The 21,233-nt window shown below is 36.8% G+C and overlaps 1 protein-coding gene across 1 annotated transcript in view; it reads right to left on the bottom strand.

The window, feature by feature from the left end:
- Positions 1-21,233, bottom strand: part of CNGB3 (cyclic nucleotide gated channel subunit beta 3) — a gene marked incomplete at both ends in the record, with an annotated part of 137,551 nt that overhangs the window by 32,467 nt on the left and 83,851 nt on the right. The window contains 3 exons of the mRNA XM_084202296.1: positions 74-141; positions 431-585; positions 15,084-15,195. Coding sequence (XP_084058422.1) covers positions 74-141; positions 431-585; positions 15,084-15,195 — 335 coding nt within the window. The remainder of the gene's footprint in view (positions 1-73; positions 142-430; positions 586-15,083; positions 15,196-21,233) is intronic.

Here is a 21,233-nt window from a genome sequence, read left to right as displayed (position 1 = left end):
GTGCAGATTTCTGTCAAGGCTAGAATTTTATTTACTTTATTTACACAGAAGATCTCATATCAAAGTGACTAACATCCACTAATAAGATATATGTTTCTTCATAAGTTTCAGATTTATCTCCATGAATAAACATCTCTGGGACTATTTCAAAATAAAGAAAAATTCTTGACATGAATGATTCTAGATACTGCCTCTATAAGGTTTTTCCCCAAATTCTTCAGTGATGTCATTCAAAGGGAGGTTGTACTTAAGGATTCTGGCTTACTGTTGAGAAATAGGGATAAATTGACTTCATGGGGCACAAAGTGATCCTTTCCAGTGGATAAACACACTATACTTACAAAAAAAGGATCACAGTATTTGCTGTTACCACAAAATTATTTTCAATTTAAAGCTGAACAAATGCACAGCTATTTCTAGAGGCACTTACAAGCTGGAGGACTGGCTTCAGGTGAAGATATCACTGGGTCATTCAGCTTTTCCTTATAGACATTTGCCCTTTCACGCAATTTTTTGACAATCTCTTGAAGCTGGGCATCAGCGAACTCATTTGTCTGGGGACCCGGGTGTGTTGGCTTCTGTGTGCTGGTTAAAACAAAGGGGGGAAAGGCTTCATGTGCTGGAAATCAATGGAAGGAAACAGTGGTAATTCTATTTCTGAACTGAAGGCAGACATTGAGATTGGATCTTTAGTGAGCACAATGCTCATTCATGTCACTTCATTCGTGCTCAGTGGAAACCTGAGTTACCTGCTCTTGCCTCCTGCTCCTGTCAGCAGCAGTCTGTGTGTTATTTCGAGCAGAGGTCAGGGTACCCTGTTTAGCCTGCTGCATTAATGGCTTCCCACTGCTGCTTTTCACAAAGTTCTCCTGTGGCTGTGTAAGGCCTAGAGCTTTCCTGATGTATTCACTAAGTTACATCCTCTTCACATCTCTGTATAAAAATGTGCTCATTGTGATATGGCAATCCTAGTGATGACAGGAAATGCAGGTGGAGGAGGAGGGACTTATGCTTATTTTACACTTTCTACTGTTGGGAAAATTTTTTTCATCTATGATTTTTATGGTTTCTTCTTTTTCTGCTAAGAGTTTGCTCAGGCTCATAGTAACACTAAGCTGATATTGCAGCACTCACAGCATTTGTTCAAACCTGAGAACTATTGATTTTCAAACACCTGCAGACTCATACTCTGCACTGAAACTAATGCTTTCATTAGGTTTTATGCATGCTGGGCAATCAAATAGAAAATTCGGGTGAAAGTGATTCTTGATCAACTCTTCTGTGCTTATTCTTGAAATTTCATCCTTGATTATTTGCTACTGTCTGATTTGGCAGACTTGGGTTGTTTTTTAGTGCAACTCAGCTGGGCCACACATGTGGACTTCCTCTGTGTAGAGACCAGGACATGGGATTTTTTTCCGTATCCTTGACTCAACCCTTCTCAGCTGATGTGACACATGGATGTCAGAGGTGGCTGGAAATGGCTGTGACTGGCACAGGGCAGTTTGAGGTCTCCTTCCAGTTGCCAAAGGTCACAGTTACCACCCTGTACTGAAATTCTGAAAGCTATGCCCAATATAGGAGCTACAGGAGGAATTTGTTCTTTCTTTCTTAACAGTTTTTCAACTCTGTCCCAAGTACCACAGGGATGTGGCAACAGCAAGAGTAGCAGCAGATCAAAAGTGACATATGCTTGAAATGCCCAGATTCTTGAGAAAATCTTCCCATATGTGAGTAGGGAAAAAGTGGTTTGACAGTATCTTGGGAAGAAATGAACACCACTGCAAAGTGCTCTTTGAATAAACACCATGTCTCCTCAAGACCTAAACCTACTTTGCAATTTCTAACAGAAGGAGCTGTAGCTAAAAAAGGAGAGTGTCAGAGTGGGATGTGTCTAGCTTTTTGAGAAGCAGTTTTCTGGAGACACAACACAAATCACAGTGCCCAAGGAAGTATAATTTAAACATATAAAAATCCTTCAGCATTGAAATAATTGGAAAAAGTGGAGATATCCTCCACTTAGAAGCAGAAGCAAAGGTTTGGAAGTATATGCTTGTCATTCCTCTATTTAAAGCCTTGTATATTGTCTATTTCTTAAAACTCCTCAGACAGGAGATAAAACAGTTCTGATACATTTTGTAATTTCATCACAGTTCCTTTTGTGTCACATTGTCCCTTTGCTCAGGCCATCTGCAATGTAATGACATCCTTTCTGGTTTTGAGCTAACATCTCACAATTCGTTTTTTGTTTCTATGCAAAGAATTTAAAATAGTTCTTAGTCTTTGCTGTTGTTGTATTTGCTCAGGTTGTTACCCATCTTATAGTTAGGTACCCTTACCACAAGTGTCATGCCAAAGCCCCCTCATAACTTCTTTCTAGGAATAAGTTACAAATTGCTTGAGATTTTCCTCTTATTTCACAGATTTTCCAACAAATTTAAAGTCTCCTCTATCATGAATTTGGTGCAATGTAGCACAGAGGAACCAAGTTTCCATTAGAATCTATGTAACTTAGTTTAAAGTTATTTGCCCTGCAGTTGATGAGAAATTGATTTTCCTTGCCCTACTTCTCATCTGGCTTGCATTGCCTCCTGCTCCATTATTTTCTTGTAATGAAATGCTTACTTTAAATTTTCTTTGGTTAATACAGGTGGAAGAGACAGCATGTTGAACACTGCTAATTTGAGGATGTTTATTGTCTATGTACTTTGTGTGGGGGTGCACTTTAAATTGCCTGGGCAAATGAAGGCCATTTAAACTTCACTAAATTACTTTTAATTAAACTTGACTCCTTCTGTCACATTTTATCTTTGACCTTTGTGCAGTAGGTTACAGTAGGCCTGGTTCTATCTTACTTACTCTCCATGTAGTCCTTTACAGAGTGGAAATGATTATTCCCTGTACAAGTAACTTCATGTGGCCTAAGAAAAGAAAATCAGGATGGCAACTCATGTACTATGCACACAGTCTTGTTACTACCTCAAACATACTTTGTTTAATGATAGCAATAGATGTAACATGAGAAGTATAATAATAATATAGTTTTCTGATTTTTTTCTCTTCTAGATTTTATTTTTGTAACTTGTAGATTTAAACTTGTTTTTTTAGTGATAAAATTGCAGTGCCTTTATTCTCCACAAGCCACAAGAGAAGATTTAGACACCTATAGCATAGTTAAAGAATATTACCTTGAAATAGGCTGTGGAAATACTGTATTGAGTATACTAATGTATGCAACAGCTGTTAAGTACTGTGGTTTGAAAGTTTTCTGTGATAAGAGCTCAAATAAACAGTGATAAGAAATGCAATAGCTCAGAAGGTTTGCCCTTTTCTAAGTTGCAGGCTAGGGTTTTAATTCCTCTCTGTTTCTGGCCATGAACAACAAATACCTGAGTTCAATTTCACGTTTAATCTACCAGGTGACACCTGAGAAAATGTATTTCATAAATGTATGCTGCCTGGAAAATATCATAATACTTTTTGCTGATTTCAGTTATAACCCTTTTTTTTTGCAGCACCTAAGAAACTTTCTGTTAATTACATGGAAATAAAGTTCTTGGTCCTGCAAGAGAGTTTTCAATGCTTTTATTAAGATCTGATGTTGTGATTTATGATTGCATTTACAATCTGTGTCTTGAAAAAAAAAAGTAGTTTCTGAATAAATTGGGGAGAATCTCTGATTCAGATAATCAGTTTTCAGAAGGATACGGTAATACACAAAACATGATGGCACAGATGAGAAAGATTTTGGAGAGACAGAAAAATTTAATTCCAGGCATCATGAAATGGATTGATTCAAAAATACATCCTCAATTTTTGCTGACAATCCCAGTGTGAGTAATGCTATAGAAGCCCTGAGTTCCAAGCCTAAGATCCTAAATTACTAGGAAAACTAGTAATAGAAAAAATCCAACGTATTCATCACTTTCTTGGTACAACAAGAGAGGTACTCCAAAAAGCTAAATTCCCCTATTTTTATTATACTGTCTTTATAGTCCAAAGAGGGCTTCCCTGAGGAGAGGTTCAGAATGGCTGAGATAGCTTTCTGCTCTGAATTGCCTGTGAAGAGAGACTATTTTTCTCCTTTATCAGCACAGAATGCTGACGGGATTTTAGGAGTGAGCTTTAGTAGTCTCCTTCATGATTTTGGTACAAATTGTAGTAGTGTACTAATGATGTTTAATAAGACATTGGATCTGGAAGATTAAAAAGCAGGAATTATTCCTATGCAGGAGAATTTGAGTTATTTAGTCCAAGTAATAAAAATGAGGAAAAATCGAATGCTCCATACTACAGACACGTACTTAGAATCAAATTGTAAGAATTTAATTTGTAAATGCTGAGATCATCAGTTGCAGGTGACAAAAGGATGATTGTCCAAGTGTGTAGTCAAAGGGAAGTTGCCTATGAACCATACATAATCTGGCTATGAAAAACACTGGTGCAAATGTAACTGTAGAATGCATATTACATACTGCCAAGAAGTAAATATTAATATTGGAATATAAGCCAATGTGAAAATTATTCTGACCAACTATACTCAAAAGGTGCATTCCCATAGTCTAAGACACTAGAAAGCCCCTTAGAATGGCCAAGGTTACTGGGAATATGACTTTGAAATGGACAGAAAACCAGATTGAGACATAATAAGATCACTGTCTATTTTGGTGCTGAATCATGGGAAAATAGGTATTTGAGCTTAGAAAAAGTATTGTGAGAAGAAGAAATGTGGATAGAGGAACAGTGAATTATTGTGAGTTAAAGGTCTGAAGGAAGTTTCCAAGCCCTTAATGACCAGAATTCGAGGCAGCTTTCATTATGAGTGAGGAGCAGTTGAAAAAAGTGTGATAGACTTCAAGATTATATTAGCTAAGATCAAGAAAACTGTTGTAGGCTGTGATTTCCAAGAAAGCAAAAGAATATCTGCAGCATGACATGAAATCCTTTTCAGCTAACAAACTTGAAATATATAAAGGTTTGGGAAGTGGATAAGTGACCTAACCTGTATATTTGCCACCTACTTCTTCTTCCAAATATCTTAACAGCTCAAATGCTAAGAAAGTAAGTTTCTAAGATACATAGATTATCTTGAAGTCTTGGAACTAGCTGTTCACACATTAGATTCCATGGACTTTCAAAAAGCTCTTAATTCAATTGTAATTTTCCTTAACTGTCTTGAAACAAGTGTCTTCCTCTGACCAATCATCTTTTCCTTTAGTCACAGAATCATCAAAGTTGGAAGAGAACTTCAAGATCATCTAATCCAACAGTCAAGTCATAATAATCATCATTGTAATTATCCCTAAACCAAGTGCCACATCAAGATTCTTGACTGGGCAGTTTATTCCAATGCCTTTCCACTCTTTCAGTGATGACTTTTTTTTCCTAATATCAAATCTGAACCACTCCTAGCAAGGGAGAGTGTCTGATAAAGACCCATTTACTGATACAGAAGATTATGTCCTTTTCTATTTGCTGTATTTTTTAAATACTGGCATTATATTGACATTTCTTTGCAATAAAACAGAATAAATCACATTTTTATTTAACTTTATTTTAGGATTGAATTGTTCTTCACAACATAATTTTATTTTAAACTGATGTTCCTTTGTCTTACTTTATATTTTGTTACCTGTTTAATAGACAGGTAATAATACCATTAATTTAAACATAGTGATACCATAATATTTGGGTTGGTTTTGGTTTTATGTATGTATTGGCAAGAATGGGCCATAGGCATTTATGAGCTTCATGCAGACAACATATAAGAAAATCTTTCCATTGGAATTCATGACTCCCCCTTAGTTCAGAATCTTGGTACAGAGATCATGCTTGTTTGGGCCCTAAGCAAATGTTCTTGAAAAAAATGCATAGATCATCCATTTCCCAGACCTCATGTTGTGTTCCTAAAGCAAAACAGATATGGAAGCAACAGTGTTCAAGGGAGGCACTATCTTTCAGATTTATCCAGTGGTGTTGAACTCAGAATAAACTTCTTGATGCAATGCAGACTGAAATCTCATAATCTAGGCTGTAGAGATTCCTGCTTTTTAGCTCAATTTTTTTTTTCTTCACAGCAGCTTCTTTGACAATACTCCTAGTTATTCAGTCACAACAATCTGTGAATCCTCTAATCTTCTTTACAGTACCCTCTGAGGAGAAGCCTGTCTCAATGCTGAACACATGGAACTCTCACTGAGGTACCAGATTAAAATGTGAAAAAGATTTTTTTTAATTAAAAATTCTACAGTAGGAACTATAAAAGAAGAAGAATGAAAGTAGTAGGAATGTTGAAAATATCAATTAGCTATGAAAAAATCACCTTTCCTTAAGGTAATTGGTGATATACTGTTTTTTAATTGCACTATTTATTATGATGTGAGAAATAAGGACAGAATAATTTCTAATACTAATTGCTTTAGAACAAAGGTATAATAGTCTAAGGAAGTAATTCTCATTTATTTCCTTATCTGGTGCTGTTATGTCATTGGGGCTTTCTTATCTGTAAGCAATTAAATCTGTCTGGGTCGTCTGCCATTTATCAGGAATTTTTAACATTTTAGAATTTAAATACAAACACATATCTTATTAACATAAGCCTTTAATTTATAACTATGTAAAATAATTTAATCAAAGTACGTGTTTGTACAGAGTTCATGAGCACAGCGCAAACACTTCTATTTTCTACCTTTCAGTTTTTCTGAATATGCAGGGAATTAAAAACTAAAAAATATTCCGTAAAATTTCCCACTGTGAATGTTTTCAAAGGTAGGAAAAAAGTCTCAGATTTGAAAAACTTAATTTCCAGTACATGCTTTCATTTGTCATGTTTTCATAGAGTCCCTAAAATAATGATACAACCTTAAGACTCTAGAGAACTTCGAGATATCCTGTCCTCACAGCTCAAAGCAGGATGAGGTACACCTGAAAGATTCTTATCTAACCTTTTCTTAAATATTTCTAGTCGTGGCTATTCCATAATTTTCCTTAAGAATTTATTTCTGTGCTTCAGTAGCTTCATCTTTTTCCTCAATGGTACAATTTGTTCTATACATTTTGAACATGGGGTAAAATTTATGGTCCCTTCTCTTTTATCTCACTTTTTCTCCATCTGCACATTTTAATTTTTTCATTTTTAAAATTTTTTTTCCCAAACAGAAATGGTATTAATTGTATCATCATACAATTATGATGATACAATTATTACTAAGAATGTCAGTTAATTCTATGATTGTGTGTTCCCAAACTCCATGCCATGGGCCATTGTTGCCTATGCTAATTATATAAAATTCCCTTGGCGTGACCATCTTTGTTGCAAATCTACCTTCATTAGGGTAAACAGTTGTACAGCAACCTGAAACAGTTGTACAGCAACCTGAGTCGGAGCTGACTGCGTGTACCTTTCCCAGGATCACAAAGAAACTGGGAGAGAAAGAACCTATTCCTCTGAGATGACTTCAAATTACTGCCATTTAAGACCATCCTCTCCCCTTCTGCAAGACCCTGACACATTCCTTTCCAAACGCAGCAGCAGAGCCAGGGTGTTCCCTGCAGACCCTGCTCATCACACTCCTCCTCCTGAGCATCCTTTACAGGGTACTGAGTAAAACTGGGCTGCCAGATGTGTTCAACTTCTCCTCCGACCCTCAGATCTCCACCTGTCGCTGTTTCTCCTGTTTCTCTCTTGGGCTGTACAACATGGAATGTTTCCATCCTAAATTGCGAAGATTTGGGAAAAGGGTGAATAACTCTTTATTAACAACTCTAATAGATGGGGTGTTTTAATGAAATATGTTGGACAAGATTAAACATAGGCATGAATATTTGTACTTGTCACGAAGTAATAATCAGTTTTCTTTTACCAAATGATAAGCACTATGTCTTAGATTTATATGCCTCTTAGATTTATCAATAAAGGCCTTGATATATTTACAATTATTTAGTACAAATGTGATTTAACTACAAATGCAATTTAAATGTAAATGTTTTATATTACACATAGTAGTGTATGTGTCATGATGCTCATTGATTTGCTTTTTTCCCTGAAAATGACTTAACATATAATTCCAGAGATAAAATTTTGAATAAATTATCATTTCTTCCTTCACAAAAATGTTTCTTCTTACTTTAAGAAATATTAAGTAAATGGAGGATTTACACAAAATGCACAGAAATTTCCTTTAACCAAAGAAATCAATCAGCAGCAAATTATGACAAATAATACCCTTACTTTGTTACATATTCAAAAAACCCCAAATTCTTCCAATGATACAGTTAACAATAAATATGTATGAATATTATGAGTATATGATTTGAAACAATGCAAGGATAAAAAAATCCTGCATTTCAGTCTGTGTAATGACATTCTTATCCTTTCCTCACTTCATTTATTCTTCAATGAAGAACTTCTGAATTCACTACTTTTTAATTTCAGGCTACCTACTTGATTGCCATGCAGAGTGAGTGAAATTAAATAGCAAGGGTAACTGCATCCTGCAGATTGGATAGAATTTAAAGGCTCTGGGAAAATACATCTCAGCAAAGATTACAGCAAGTTTAATCCATTTTGGTACAGACAGCTCACCATCACCTTTCTATTTAATTTGCAGGTTCTCGATGTAGTCATTTCAGAAACTCAAGTCTGAGAATTAGAAATAAAAGGCTCTGAAAAAAAGGCCTAAGCAGAGGGAATATAAGTGTTAAGAATAGTATTTTTATTTTTTAACACGTTAATGTATTTTCAGTCAAGCCTAAGAAATATACTAGATGCATTCCATCTGTTTGTGATTTTAAGTACTGCAGTGATTAGCTGGAAGCAACTCAGGAAATGTATTAGCCTCTCCATAAAATGTACTTGTTACTGTGTTTAAACTGGGATGTTTTGTAAGGCCCAGCACTGGCCTTGTTTTACTTCATCTCAATTTGATTGGAGTTTATTGCCATGAGTGTCGTTTTGGTACATCCCTGGTGTTCCTGCAGTAATCAAGGATTTCTAGAGACTCTGCAGAGGGTTGATGCCAGGCCTGTTTCACTAATGTGCTGAGATTTTGTGCTTGTGGTGGGACAGAGTTTCCCTAAGGTGCATCTACTGGGTGAATTGATGTGTTGTAACTAGTGGATAGCAAGCACTAATAGGCACAGTAATTTTCTTTTTCGAGGTTATTGAGGTAAATGAAGTGCATTACTCACTTAAGAACATGCTACCAGCAGGAGTTCTCTTTATTAACCTGGCTATGCACCACGTAGCAAATTGCCTCTTAATCTTTGTTTTGTTTTCCTTTCTTGCTATTAGGCATATTAAAAAGGGGGAAAAAAATCTTTATAGAAGGACTGGTAGTCTATGAAGTAATAGGATGGGGCTATGAAAAAGGCAAACCACAAGCATGAAATTCAGTTTGCCTGAACCACCAATGGTCATATGGAAGCTTGCAGTACTGGAATTCCTTTTTTTTGAAAACACTGAAAGCTGTGTTTCTGCATTTAAAAAAACAAAAACAGATGAGTATGCTTTCTGAGTGAGAATGATATTTTAAAAATAATTTTAATATTTTATTAAAATATATTTAATGCATTTTATATTCTATTTTTATATTTTATTTGCAATAGCTAGATTCTGAAGGTGGCATATCAGATATAATGTTTTGTTACTCTCTAAACATAACTGAGAATGTGTAAGATTTTGAGACGAAATCTAAAAGCATAGAAAGTCCCAGTTACCTACTGCATTTTTTTCCTTTCTGTGGTCTTGACTATTTAGACTCAAATATGGATTTTTATTTTATGCAGTATTTTGTACGGCAGGGCTTGTGATCTTTGACCGGGGGTTTCAGTGTGCTGCCTTAGTATAAATAGTACATTGTAATCTCTTTGGTAATCTGGGAAGATGAAATACTCTTACAAATTCAAGAGGGCTTAAAGGCTTTTAAAAGACACAGAAGAGAGAAGAGGTCACAAAAGCTCTTTTTGTCTCTCCATTTCCTCTGATCTCTACTCTCAGATGCTTTGTTTACCTTCTTCCATACTCTATTTTTTCCAGGGCTTGATGTAACTTTGTCTCATGCCTTGAAGCTTCTTGTTTGTTAATAAGGCTCCCCTGTTGCACTCCTCTATTAGAGTGCAAATGTGGTGCTGAGTGTTCTTCTGCTCCCTTATTTCTTGCTGTGAAGAGACAGGATAGTCCTAGCTCACCCTTCCAGAGGTTATTATTGCTCAGCAATTAGTTATTAATGAAAATTACCTGTTGCTCTATTACATTATCAATAAAGATAGACGGGAGAAAAAATGTATTGGCAGACAGGAAATGAAATTTGTGCGCAACTCTATCCAAGCCATTAGGAAAAAGATATTAAACGTTTCAGTCACTAGGGTGTAATTCAGTGCTCAGTACATCATCCATTCGTGTGGGTTTCTTCTTTCAGACATGATGTTCAGGTGGTTGAGACCAGTGCTGTGTCTGTCTAGTCTTTATTAAAGTCCATCACCATGTACTGGAGTATTTTAAAAAATGAGGATGTGCTGAGGGGGAAGGGAAGATCGTTGGTTTGTTGGGTTTTTTAATTTTTTTTTTTTTTTGGTGAATGAACTATTTCTATGGGAATTTTAAGGAGCAAATGCAGTATTTGTCAAAGTTTCATTCACTTAGAAAGCAAGCAGAAAAATATTTGCTCTTTTAGAGGAAATGTGCTGTTCCAAACAGTAAAATTGCCTTCCTTCCCTTTTCCTTATTCTATGTATCTGATCCTGTACAGATGTATTTTAAAAAATTAAATGTCACAGTAACAGCAGATAAGGAGAAAATTTTCCTATTAACATTTCCATGAAAGTTGATGAGCTCTGGATGCATATGATTTGTGAAAAAAAATATATATCCATGAACCTTATTTCATTATCTATATTACTCAGGCATATGGCCGTACTGATGATTTCTTGCAAATCGGGTGACTTTTCATTAAACTTTGACTCTTGAAAGACAATTAGCATGAGAAAATAATCTACATAAATTAATTGCCCTGGGATTCCCAGGAGGACTTCCACACACTCTGTGCCCATGGATCTTTGTTGTCCACTTCAGGTCAGGCTTTGGTCACTGCCTGAGTGATGTTTAGGTGTGTCTACCTGCAGTTCTGTCTCTGGTGCTGTCTCCCAGACAGATTTTGGACCTGTCTTGTAGCCCCGTCTCCTGCCCTGTCTCTGGACCCCCTGGATGGGCTCTAAACCTGGTCCACCACTTGGCCTTGTTGATGGAGCCTGTTGCTAGGATGCTGCTGATGGAGCCTGTTGCTAGGATGCTGCTGTGCTTGCTGTGTTCAGACCCTGTGAGGCTGAACCCTGTTGGTAAGAACACATTTGTGCTGGGGTTATCTTGGCTCCCATCCCCTCTTCTCTCAGTGAGCCCTTGTGGCAACCTGAAATACATGTGGGCAAAGTCCAAAATTCCAGTTAAGAAAATTCTGCCAGTGATTCTGCCAATCTTGATTTCCATAAAAATATCATAGAATTGTTTGATTTCCAATAGACCTTTAAAGATCATTTAGTCCATCCCATCTACTTTGGACAGGGACATTGTCCACTAGATCAAGTTGCTCAGAGCCATGTCCGACCTGACCTTGAACAACTTCCAACAATGGGGCATCCACAACTTCTCTGACAAACCAGTGTCTTACCATTCTCATCACAGAAAATTTCATCCTCATATGTAGTCTAAATTTGCCTTCTTTAAAATCATCACCCCTGAAGAATTGCAAGACCACAATTCTCTTAGCCTTTCCTCATAGGGGAGGTGTTCCACCTCTCTGATTATTTTGGCTCTCTCTAGACCAGGTCAATGTCTTTCCTGTACTGAGGACTCCAGAGCTGGATGCAGCACTTCTGGTAGACTCCCAGCAGGCTGAAGTAGACGAGGGTGAATCATCTCCCTTGACATGCTGGCCACACTTTTTTTATGCAGCCAGGGATACAGCTGGCTCTCTGAGTTCTGAGCACAAATTGCCATCCCACAGCTAATTTTTCATTCACCAATATATCTCCACATCCTTCTCTGCAGGTCTGCTCTCAGTGTGTTCATCATGCAGGCTCTGTGGGTAGGGGGGATTAACGTGACCCATGTGCAGAACATTGCACTTGGTCCTTTTGAGCCTTGTGTAGGCTCACCTCTCAAGCTGTCAAGGTCTCTCTGGATGGCATCCATTCCCTCCAGTTTGTAGGCTGCACCACACAGTCTGGTGCTGGCCAATGGATAGCACTCGTTACTAATCTCTATTTGAGAAGTATCCAAACATGGGTTAAACACTAACAGAAAACTCCTGGTCAATTGGACTCTTAGTTGACTATACTGACTGTCCTAACAGGCCTTGAAATGGCTTTGACTAACAAAACTAGCACTTTTCCAAATAACTCCCAGCTATGGAAATACCTAGAAATTAGCAATGACCAAACTCTTCAGGAGGCAAATTTTATTGTTCTATTGGCCTCAGTGCTAGACAGTGGTTTGAGCATGTTTCATTTACTACTACTTTTGTAGATCACATGTATCTATTTGACTCAGATTCTCAGCTTTTCTCAACATGATAAAGGCAGTTGATTTCCCTAAAAATATTCTAGTGAGCAAATTTGAACACATAGATTCAATAAGGCAGTAACCTTGATAAGGAATGGTGTCTTAATAGACTTCCATGAACCTTAAGAAGTAATGAAATAAATTCTCTCAAGTGCACATTTTAAAAATCATTCTCCCTTCAGCTCTGATAGTCATACAACAGACCTGTTGTTTAGTTTCATGCCAGTGTAATGACACCAGTACCATGACTTCCAGATTGTACTGCAGAATTTAATGAGTAACTGTTTTGGCAGTAGATTTTACCAAATATTTACTGTATTTTTAGGATCTGTTGCCCAAATTAGATTGACTAGGTATATCTGGATAGACATGTGACACTGAGTCAGAACACCTCTGAGAAAGCAATGTTCAATATAAATATTTTAAATTTTCTTTTAACGGACAGATTTTGTTTGTACTAATAAGAAACATACCCTTTTGTTTCATAAGCACATAATTAGGTTAACCATGGTTACAAGATTTACCAGTGGATCTGTAAGCATTGAATAACATATTGTATAATGACAAAAAAAAAGGAGATTCTTATCTAGGTTTTCATTTTTGACCTACTGATTTGCATTGAAGTGACTAAGTTATTTATAACTTTTCCATTCTTTCTAGCCAGAGTTATTTTTAATTGCATCTATTATTTTATAGAGGCATGTGCAGTAGCATTTTGCTTGATTATTTCCAGACATGAAGTCTGTCTTAGTAAAGGGGAGGAAGTAGGTAGCTAATTTATCATCATTATAAATTACCTTTATGTCAGGGAAAGATTTTTTCTTTGTGTCATTAGGACAATCAAAATATTAGGAGGCAAAAACAAGCAGGAGGAATTTCCACCTGGTTCTGTATTGAGTGTATCAGTTTTTCTCCCCTCAAAGTGATCTCAAAAGGCAGAAACTTCATGATGCGTAGCAATGGGCCATGTGAGGGTAAAGACTTGGAGCTGGCTGACTAGATAACAGCTTTGCATAAAAGGTGGACAGCAAATTGAACATGAATCCACACTGTGTTCTAGTAAATAATGAGGGCTAACTACACATTCTGATTTACAAAGAACACCAGAGGTGCACAGCAAGAATATGAGAGGCAAAAGAAGCAAGTTAAAACAAAGGAAAATTTGATTCCATTTAGTTTTCATAAGGGTGGTCAAAGGGTGGACCAGATGACCCAGAGAAACCATGGACCTCCATTCTTGGTGACAAGATCCACAATTATACTGAAAAAATTTTGGGTGCCTTGATCTAACCTGGGAGTTGGGTCTAACCTCTAAATACTTTTAGCAGGAGTTTGGACCTCATTCCTTCTGGAGAAGCCTTCCAACCTGAGCTGTTCTATCAAGACCTTTATTTTCCATAGTGACACAGAGAGTGTCATCAAGTGCCCACAGCAAGTTTGCAGATGACACCCAGCTGGGTGGTGTCATCTGCAGGACTAAAGGACAGCCAAAAATATGATCAGAAGTCTGGGGCACTTCTCCTATGAGGAAAGGCTGAGAGAGTTGAGGTTTGTCAGCCTGGGGAAGAGAGGGCTTCAGGGAGACCTTACTGGCAGCCTTTCAGTATTTGAAGGGGGCCTGCAAGAAAGATGTGGGCAAACATTTTAGCAAGGATAGTGATATCAAAAGATTTAACATTTTTAAACATAGACATGACAGATTTAAATTAGATATAAAGAAGAAATTTTTTACAGTGTGACTGGTGGAACACTGGCACCTGTTAGGCAGAGGTGGTGGATGCTCCATCCCTGCAAACATTCAAGGTCAGCTGGGATGGGGCTTTGAGCAACCTGATCCACTTACAGCTGTCCCTGCTCATTACATAGGGGTTGGACTTGATGACCTTTAAAAGTTCCTACCAACCCAAAGAATTCTATGATTCTATGAATCTATGAATCTCTGCTTCCGAAATTACTATAAACTATTCAAAGCTCATTTTTTTCTAGACTTCATATTTATTTTTATTTTTGCAAAACGGTCACCTCAGCTTTTTGCAAAGGTTGAATGACCCTAGATTCTCCCCTGAAGGAATACTACTATTTCATTTGTTTGTCTCTTCTCAACAAGAGTTAGTACTAATCTTCTGATTGTGGAGACTAATGCTGATTTGATGGCATAGCTCAGGAAAAAAATGTGCAGGGTAAAAAGTTTCAAGTTGAAATGATGTGACAAACATTCTAGGTATTCAGGGCAGCACTCTGGGACTTTCTTCTTTGCTAAGATATAGTATTAATTAAGCAGCAGCACTGCTAAAATTTGCATATAACTGTAGTTGAGAAAATCCTTTTCCTCATTTAGGATGATGTACACAACTATCAAAATCACATAATAAATTATTGCCTTGTATATATAGACTACCTTGAAATTGAAATAAAGCTCTTCAGGTCCTTACAGGATGGACTTGTAAAGAACAGATATATGGCACACAAAAATGTTAAGTCAGGATGCCAGGTAGAATCTTCAAATTTTTAAATTGCCTTTACTCACTTAGCATCTTCTTTCCCATCTTTGAGTTCCTGCTCTTCCTGTTGAGTTGTCTTAGCTGGTTCAGTTGAGTTTTCAGGTTTTGAAGGCTCAGGTGCTTGTGCTGGTTCTGTATCTGGAAAAAGGTTTTAATTTTTAAAAATGAATTTTTAAATAATTATAATAATAGTTTTGAAGGAAACACAGTCTGTCTGACATTATTTCTTCAGTAGATAAGCACTAAAAGACACAACTTCTGGGAACTGACCTCTGAACACTATCCTGCATAAATCTGCTTCAGCGCTAACTGTGCACAACGTGTTTATGATAAATTCACCTTTTAGAATATGTACTTTACTTGTGCTTTTTAAATAGAGTCATCTGTAGCCAGCTCAACAATGGTCAATTCAGAGCTCTTCTGTATTTATGAGGGACAAGAAGTGATGCAGCAAGGTAGAGGACAGGTAGATCTGTCCAGAAATGCCTTGTGAAATACAGGAAGAAAAGTAGAGAGTAGCTAATCTTCTTTTGAATAGAAATGCTAATAAAATTATCTATGCTTCAGTGTTTATACTGCATCAAAGTTGATGCTTCAGCTGCCATGCCAAAGTATGTTGCTTCAGCGGCCATGACAGTACTGTTCATTGCTGAGTAAATTGTGATTGAAATATGTCATTAAGGATGTGAGTATATTGTACTTTGTCTAGTCTATTTCTTAATTTCTGTTACTAGTAACTTTTTTGAAGTCATCTAAGTAGGAAGTCTGTAGAGTTTGAAGCAAATGGCATGGTCTCTTGCCATTTAAGTGGCCTTAAGTGATGCTTTCTTATAATTAGTTCCACATCCTTTTTTAAACTTTCATGTTGAAAAATAATGATAGCTCTCATCAGTCTGATGCTTTGCATAATGAAGGAACAAGCTCAGCCTTCACAAATAATTTAAGTAATATGATGATAGAGGAAAAAATTGGCAGCAAAACATGGCAACAAATAAATCAGGAGCCTGTTGTATGTGCTGTATTTTAAGTTTGAGACAGTTCAAAGAATATCAAACTTTGAATATTTTACATGGATAGGGTAAAGTTACTTTCCTGATAGTTAAACTCCATATTTAGAGAGTTATTCCTTTAAAAGAAGTAAAAAATCCCAGCACTTGTTGCAGTATCTGCTTCCTTTTGAATTAATGGTTTGTAGTATCCCAGTTCTCCCTGCCTTGACTCCAAAATCCAAAAAATCAAGAGTGACAGCAAGGATAATCTCAGCATTTCTGTAATCACCTCATTTTGGGAATTTATTTTGTTATAGTAGTTACTCCTAGCTGTGTCTGTGGGCTACAATCTGATATGAACTATTAGAGCAGTGAAATGGTGCTGAAAGCATGACATTGAATTTATATCTGTCACACATAAATATCTGGCATATCTGGCAGATAAATTTCAAATGAGGTGTATTGGGATCCACTGTAATGAGTGAGGATCAGCAGCTTGAATAAAGTAGTTTGAATCATGGGCTTATTCTTCTGGTTTGGTTTTATTCTAAAGGAATCCAGTTATGAGTTCCTAAAGGGTTTTAGGGTTTTTTTGGGGGAAAAAAAAGAGGAAATCAGGGGACAATCAAGAGGCTTTTTTTTAGAAGGGCATTGCTCATTGAAACAAAATGCTAGTATAGCTACACACTTTAGTGTAACAGGCTCCTGAATAAGACAATCCATCTCTGGAATGACAACATGTATGAGAAACAAAAAGCACAAAGTAAAAAATATATGGTGCTTGCACATAAACACTCCTGGGCAGAGGATAATAACTTCTAAGCTTGATAGATAATATCAAGGTATTCAGTCTGATGTCTGAACCCACACTGACCATCAAATGCTGACTGCATTCAGACTTAAGGAAAACCTTTCAATCCCATGAATAATCCAAATTTTTACATTCAAAGATTAATAAATTTCTAGCGGGGCTTATTTTCATTAATATTAGAATATCAGGGCCTAGCACCACTACTAGCTGTGTATCAAATTTTAGTTTTTCCTTTCTGTGTGAAATTGAGAGGGCTGTTTGCATAGTCACATATTAAAAAACCAAACCCTTTGCTCTTCACTGTTTGAATCTAGCTCGTAGTCTTCTAACTCTTGAACCCAGGCCGAAAGGACTGCCCTTAATAACAGTGTGGTAGTCATTTTAAGGAAAATTTAGACTACAACTGTTTGTTTTCAGAATAAATAATGATCCAGAAGGTAGGTGGCAGGTTTGCAGGACAGCTTTGCATAACTTTGGTCATTGTACTGAAATCGTGAGAAAAAAGGCAAAACCATTCCAAGGCACCAACAATGAATGCAATTTTCAAAACATACAGATCCATGCTTACTCAACAAAGTAAAGGGTTTGAGTTTTTCTGAATTATTTGCATTCCCATTGTACTGGCATATAGGTGGATGAGGTTCCCAATGCATTCATAGTGGGAGTTGGGGAATGGTGTCTACATATTCTAGATATTTGGCCTCCCCATAAGGATAATGTATTTTAAAACTGTGTTTGGATAAATTTTGCTGGTTCTATTTTAAAATGGAAGGAGAAAGTGACAGTTGTGGAAGTATCATTTTGTGGAAAACACACTGCTTAATCGAATCCTACCAAATAAATCTGATTAAATTTATAAGCCCACTGAAACCTCATCAATATCAGTGGCCTGCCCTGCCTAGGACTCCAAGGAGCAAGGAACAAGATGCAATTTATAAAACCTATTTGTTTACCTCTCAGATAAATTTTTAGATATTAAGGTATGAATAGTAGCAGTCTGAGTACAGAACAAAAAAAATGTTTTTGCTTTGCTATAGTTCAGGAAGGGAAGAATTTATTTCCTAGGATTCCCAGCCAGCTCCACTGCCTTGCACTAGCAGTCTGACCAGTATCACATCTCTGCTTCCCCACTTGTCTCTACTGGTTGGATATACATAAATGTAGAACTTGTCATGGCTAGCAGTTACTAACATAAGAAGCAAGAGTTTCCTGAGCTTCTTCTTTTGTCTGCTCAAAAGCACATTTTAGTTCAACTTATTCATCAACTGACATAACCTTATTTAACTTTGAATCCACAATATATTGTTTTATAGGGTGATTCACAAAACATTGACTCACTTTAATCTTCTTTTTCATCTGTGGAAACAATATTTCCATCAGAACACCCACGCATAATGCCTATTTCATATTAATTAAATATATATGGTCAAATACTTCCTTCTACTGTTAACTTCTCTGTGACTTTTACAAAAATGTAGTCATTTTAACATACACTGTTGCTTAAAAACTGCTCTATGATTGCACAATGATAGTGAGTACTAATTATTGAGTTGCTATGTATGTAATGCAGTTGTAAATGTTACCACTCATTTCTGATGTTTATTACCAGGATTAGTGTAAGCAATGTTGATTTAAAGAACATTTAATGTTGCTCTTTTTTGTTCCTTCAATAATGAAAAAATAATCCTGCAAATCTGATTGGCCTGAACTGTCTTGACCTGTTTTCCAATACTTGGCAGAAGCACAGAAGAGAATTAGTCATGGCAGACAAAAAGACAAAGATAAAGGAATACTTTATATTTCTTCTGTTGAATATATATTTGACGGTTACTTGAAAACTTTGGGTAGCTTGATGTTTGTGCTCTGTGCTGGTTTCAGCTGGGGTAGAGTTAATTTTCTTCACAGTGGCTGGTGCTAGGGCTGTGTTTGGATCTGGGCTGAAGACAGGGCTGATAATAGAGGGATGTTTTTGTTATTGCTAGGCAGGGCTTACGCAGAAGTGAGGAGACTGAGGATGCACAGAAGTCTGGGAAAGACATAGATGGAAGAGCTGACCCTAACTGGCCAAAGAGATATTCCAGGCCACATGACACTTTATATACTAACCATGCTCAGCATACAAACTGGGGGAAAGAAGTAGGAAGGAAGTTGGGAGTGATTGTATCTAACTCCCCAGGTAACTATTGCACACAACTGGAACCCTGCTTTCCTGGAGGTAACTGAACACCTACCTGTCAATGGGAACTGAATTAATTCCTTGTTTTGCTTTGCTTGTGTGCATGGCTTTTGCCTTCTCTAATAAACTGACAAAATATCTCAACCCCCAAGTTTTCTAGCTTTTATCCTTCTGATTCTCTCCCCAGAGAGGTCAGGGAGTTGTAAGGGGCTGAATGGTACTGGCAGGGGTTAAACTGCAACATGCTTACATTATAAAATAATTTAGTTAATATACAAACAATGGTGCCAATTTTAATGGTGCGTAGAAACACTTGAGGGTAGACAGCATTGTTTGAAACAGGAAAAGGTGTATAAAGACATGGTTAGAGTCTGCTAGTAGGAGGCAGAGTGACTAATGTTTGAGTAATCTGTTCTTTTTAGCAGTGACATATTATATGCCTTAAAAACATAATTTTAAGCACTTAAAATCTGTGATTTTTTTTGACCTTTCCTCTTTTTTTTTGCAAAGTGTTAGACATTTCAAAATATGTTAGAACTCTCAGATTGGCTTTTAAGGGGTATTGCCTGCAAATTAGCATAGAGAGCAGGTTCTCTTGAATAGCTGGAGTATAGACTGACTTTGTATTTGGACCAATGGAATGGGAATGAGAGAACCAGTCTACAAACTCTGTGTGATATTTCTGACATAGTTAGTCATTTGCCTGATTGTCCTTGCCTCACACAGGTGTTCTTGAGCTATCCAAATGTCTAAAAATGGCTATAGGGTCACAAAGATCTCAAGAAAATATAAAAACACAGAAAACCTATGGATGAAGGAGAAAAAAGACTTCAGCTCTGACATTACAAAATGCACACCTTTGTAATCTACTGCTTCTTCTGATATGAACAATTAGAGCAGTGAAATGGTGCTACAAGCGTGGCACTTCTTGAAGCAACATTTCTTGAACAAATGCTAAGTGCAGGGAAAAAACTTCAGAAATCAGCAGTGGTGTAATAAAAAATCAGTAAGCAGGTCCATCATAACCCTCAACTTCAGTGGCTAACAAAAGTATTATTTAAGTTTATTTTCTAGGAAAGAAAGATTGTATGAAGAAGCTGAGTTTGTTTTCCTAATATTTAGACATGTCACTCATGTGAAAAATGAAGATCTGAGAGGAGTTAAAAGACTTCACATCAGCAGGAGTGATTAAAGCCGATTAAACATATTCAAGTCCTTGGTAATCTTTGAAAAAATATGTTATTTTTTATATTATTTTATGGGAATAATATCTGCCTGTTTTCTGAGTGCCAGTGATGAGGATAAAGGATAAGGTGACAAGGAATAAGATTATTTCAAAGTCTCTTTGGATTGGCAGGTTTAATCTATTGGACTGCAGCTTATAAAATCACATATTTCCTTTGTGTTTTTTGAAATAAAACCCACCTATTTAAGTCTGGATTTCCTGGTGCTAAGAAACAGGTCTTGTCTTGCTGCTTAAGGGTAACTTAGAAGTCAAATTCATAACAGGCCAAACAGAGGTTTTCACAAAATTTCACATTTAATTCAAATCACCCTTCAGAGTTTTAATTCAGTTGTAGTCCATACAGAGTTAGTTGGCACCTAATTAAACAGAATTAGCCAAGGTTTTCCAGCATAGGATTTTGGTACCCTCAATAAATGCATCTGCTTTATTTCTATCTCCAAGAAGGGAGAGCAACCATATTTTGTATAGCAGCTAGTGATCAAGACTCTCCTCTTGGCTCTGGGCCTTATTTATTTGCAATAGGGTCAAATACAGGTTGGGAGGATTTTTTCCTCCTTTTTAAAAGATTCAACAATTGTAATATAAATACATACTGAAATATAAGTCCTTCATTCTTCCTGCATTGTTACCATTTTGATTAACTTCTAGGTTCATTCCCTGATCCATGTGTAGGTCAGTTACATGCTCCATTCTAATTTCTCAGATTCCATAGGGCTTTGCATTCTTTTTTGCACAATGGCCCAGAGGCTAGGAAGGCTATGGAACTTCCTCCCCCTCCTCTCTAGTCTAGGTTTTACACAGGTAGTTAGGCAGCTCTACAGGAATGGGAGAGACGTGGGTTTGAACCCTCTTATGGTGAAAGAGGCAAGGTATAACAGGTAGGCTTATATATCAGAGGGGACAGCTATCAACAGCTTCTGCTTTTACTTGTTTTCTGAGTGGAAAAGTGGTCCT

Source organism: Fringilla coelebs (assembly GCF_963513975.1).
Source record: "Fringilla coelebs genome assembly, chromosome: 1".
Lineage (NCBI taxonomy): Eukaryota > Metazoa > Chordata > Aves > Passeriformes > Fringillidae > Fringilla > Fringilla coelebs.
The sequence above is the reverse complement of the archived record's forward strand: the minus strand, read 5'-3'. Positions and strand labels throughout refer to the sequence as shown.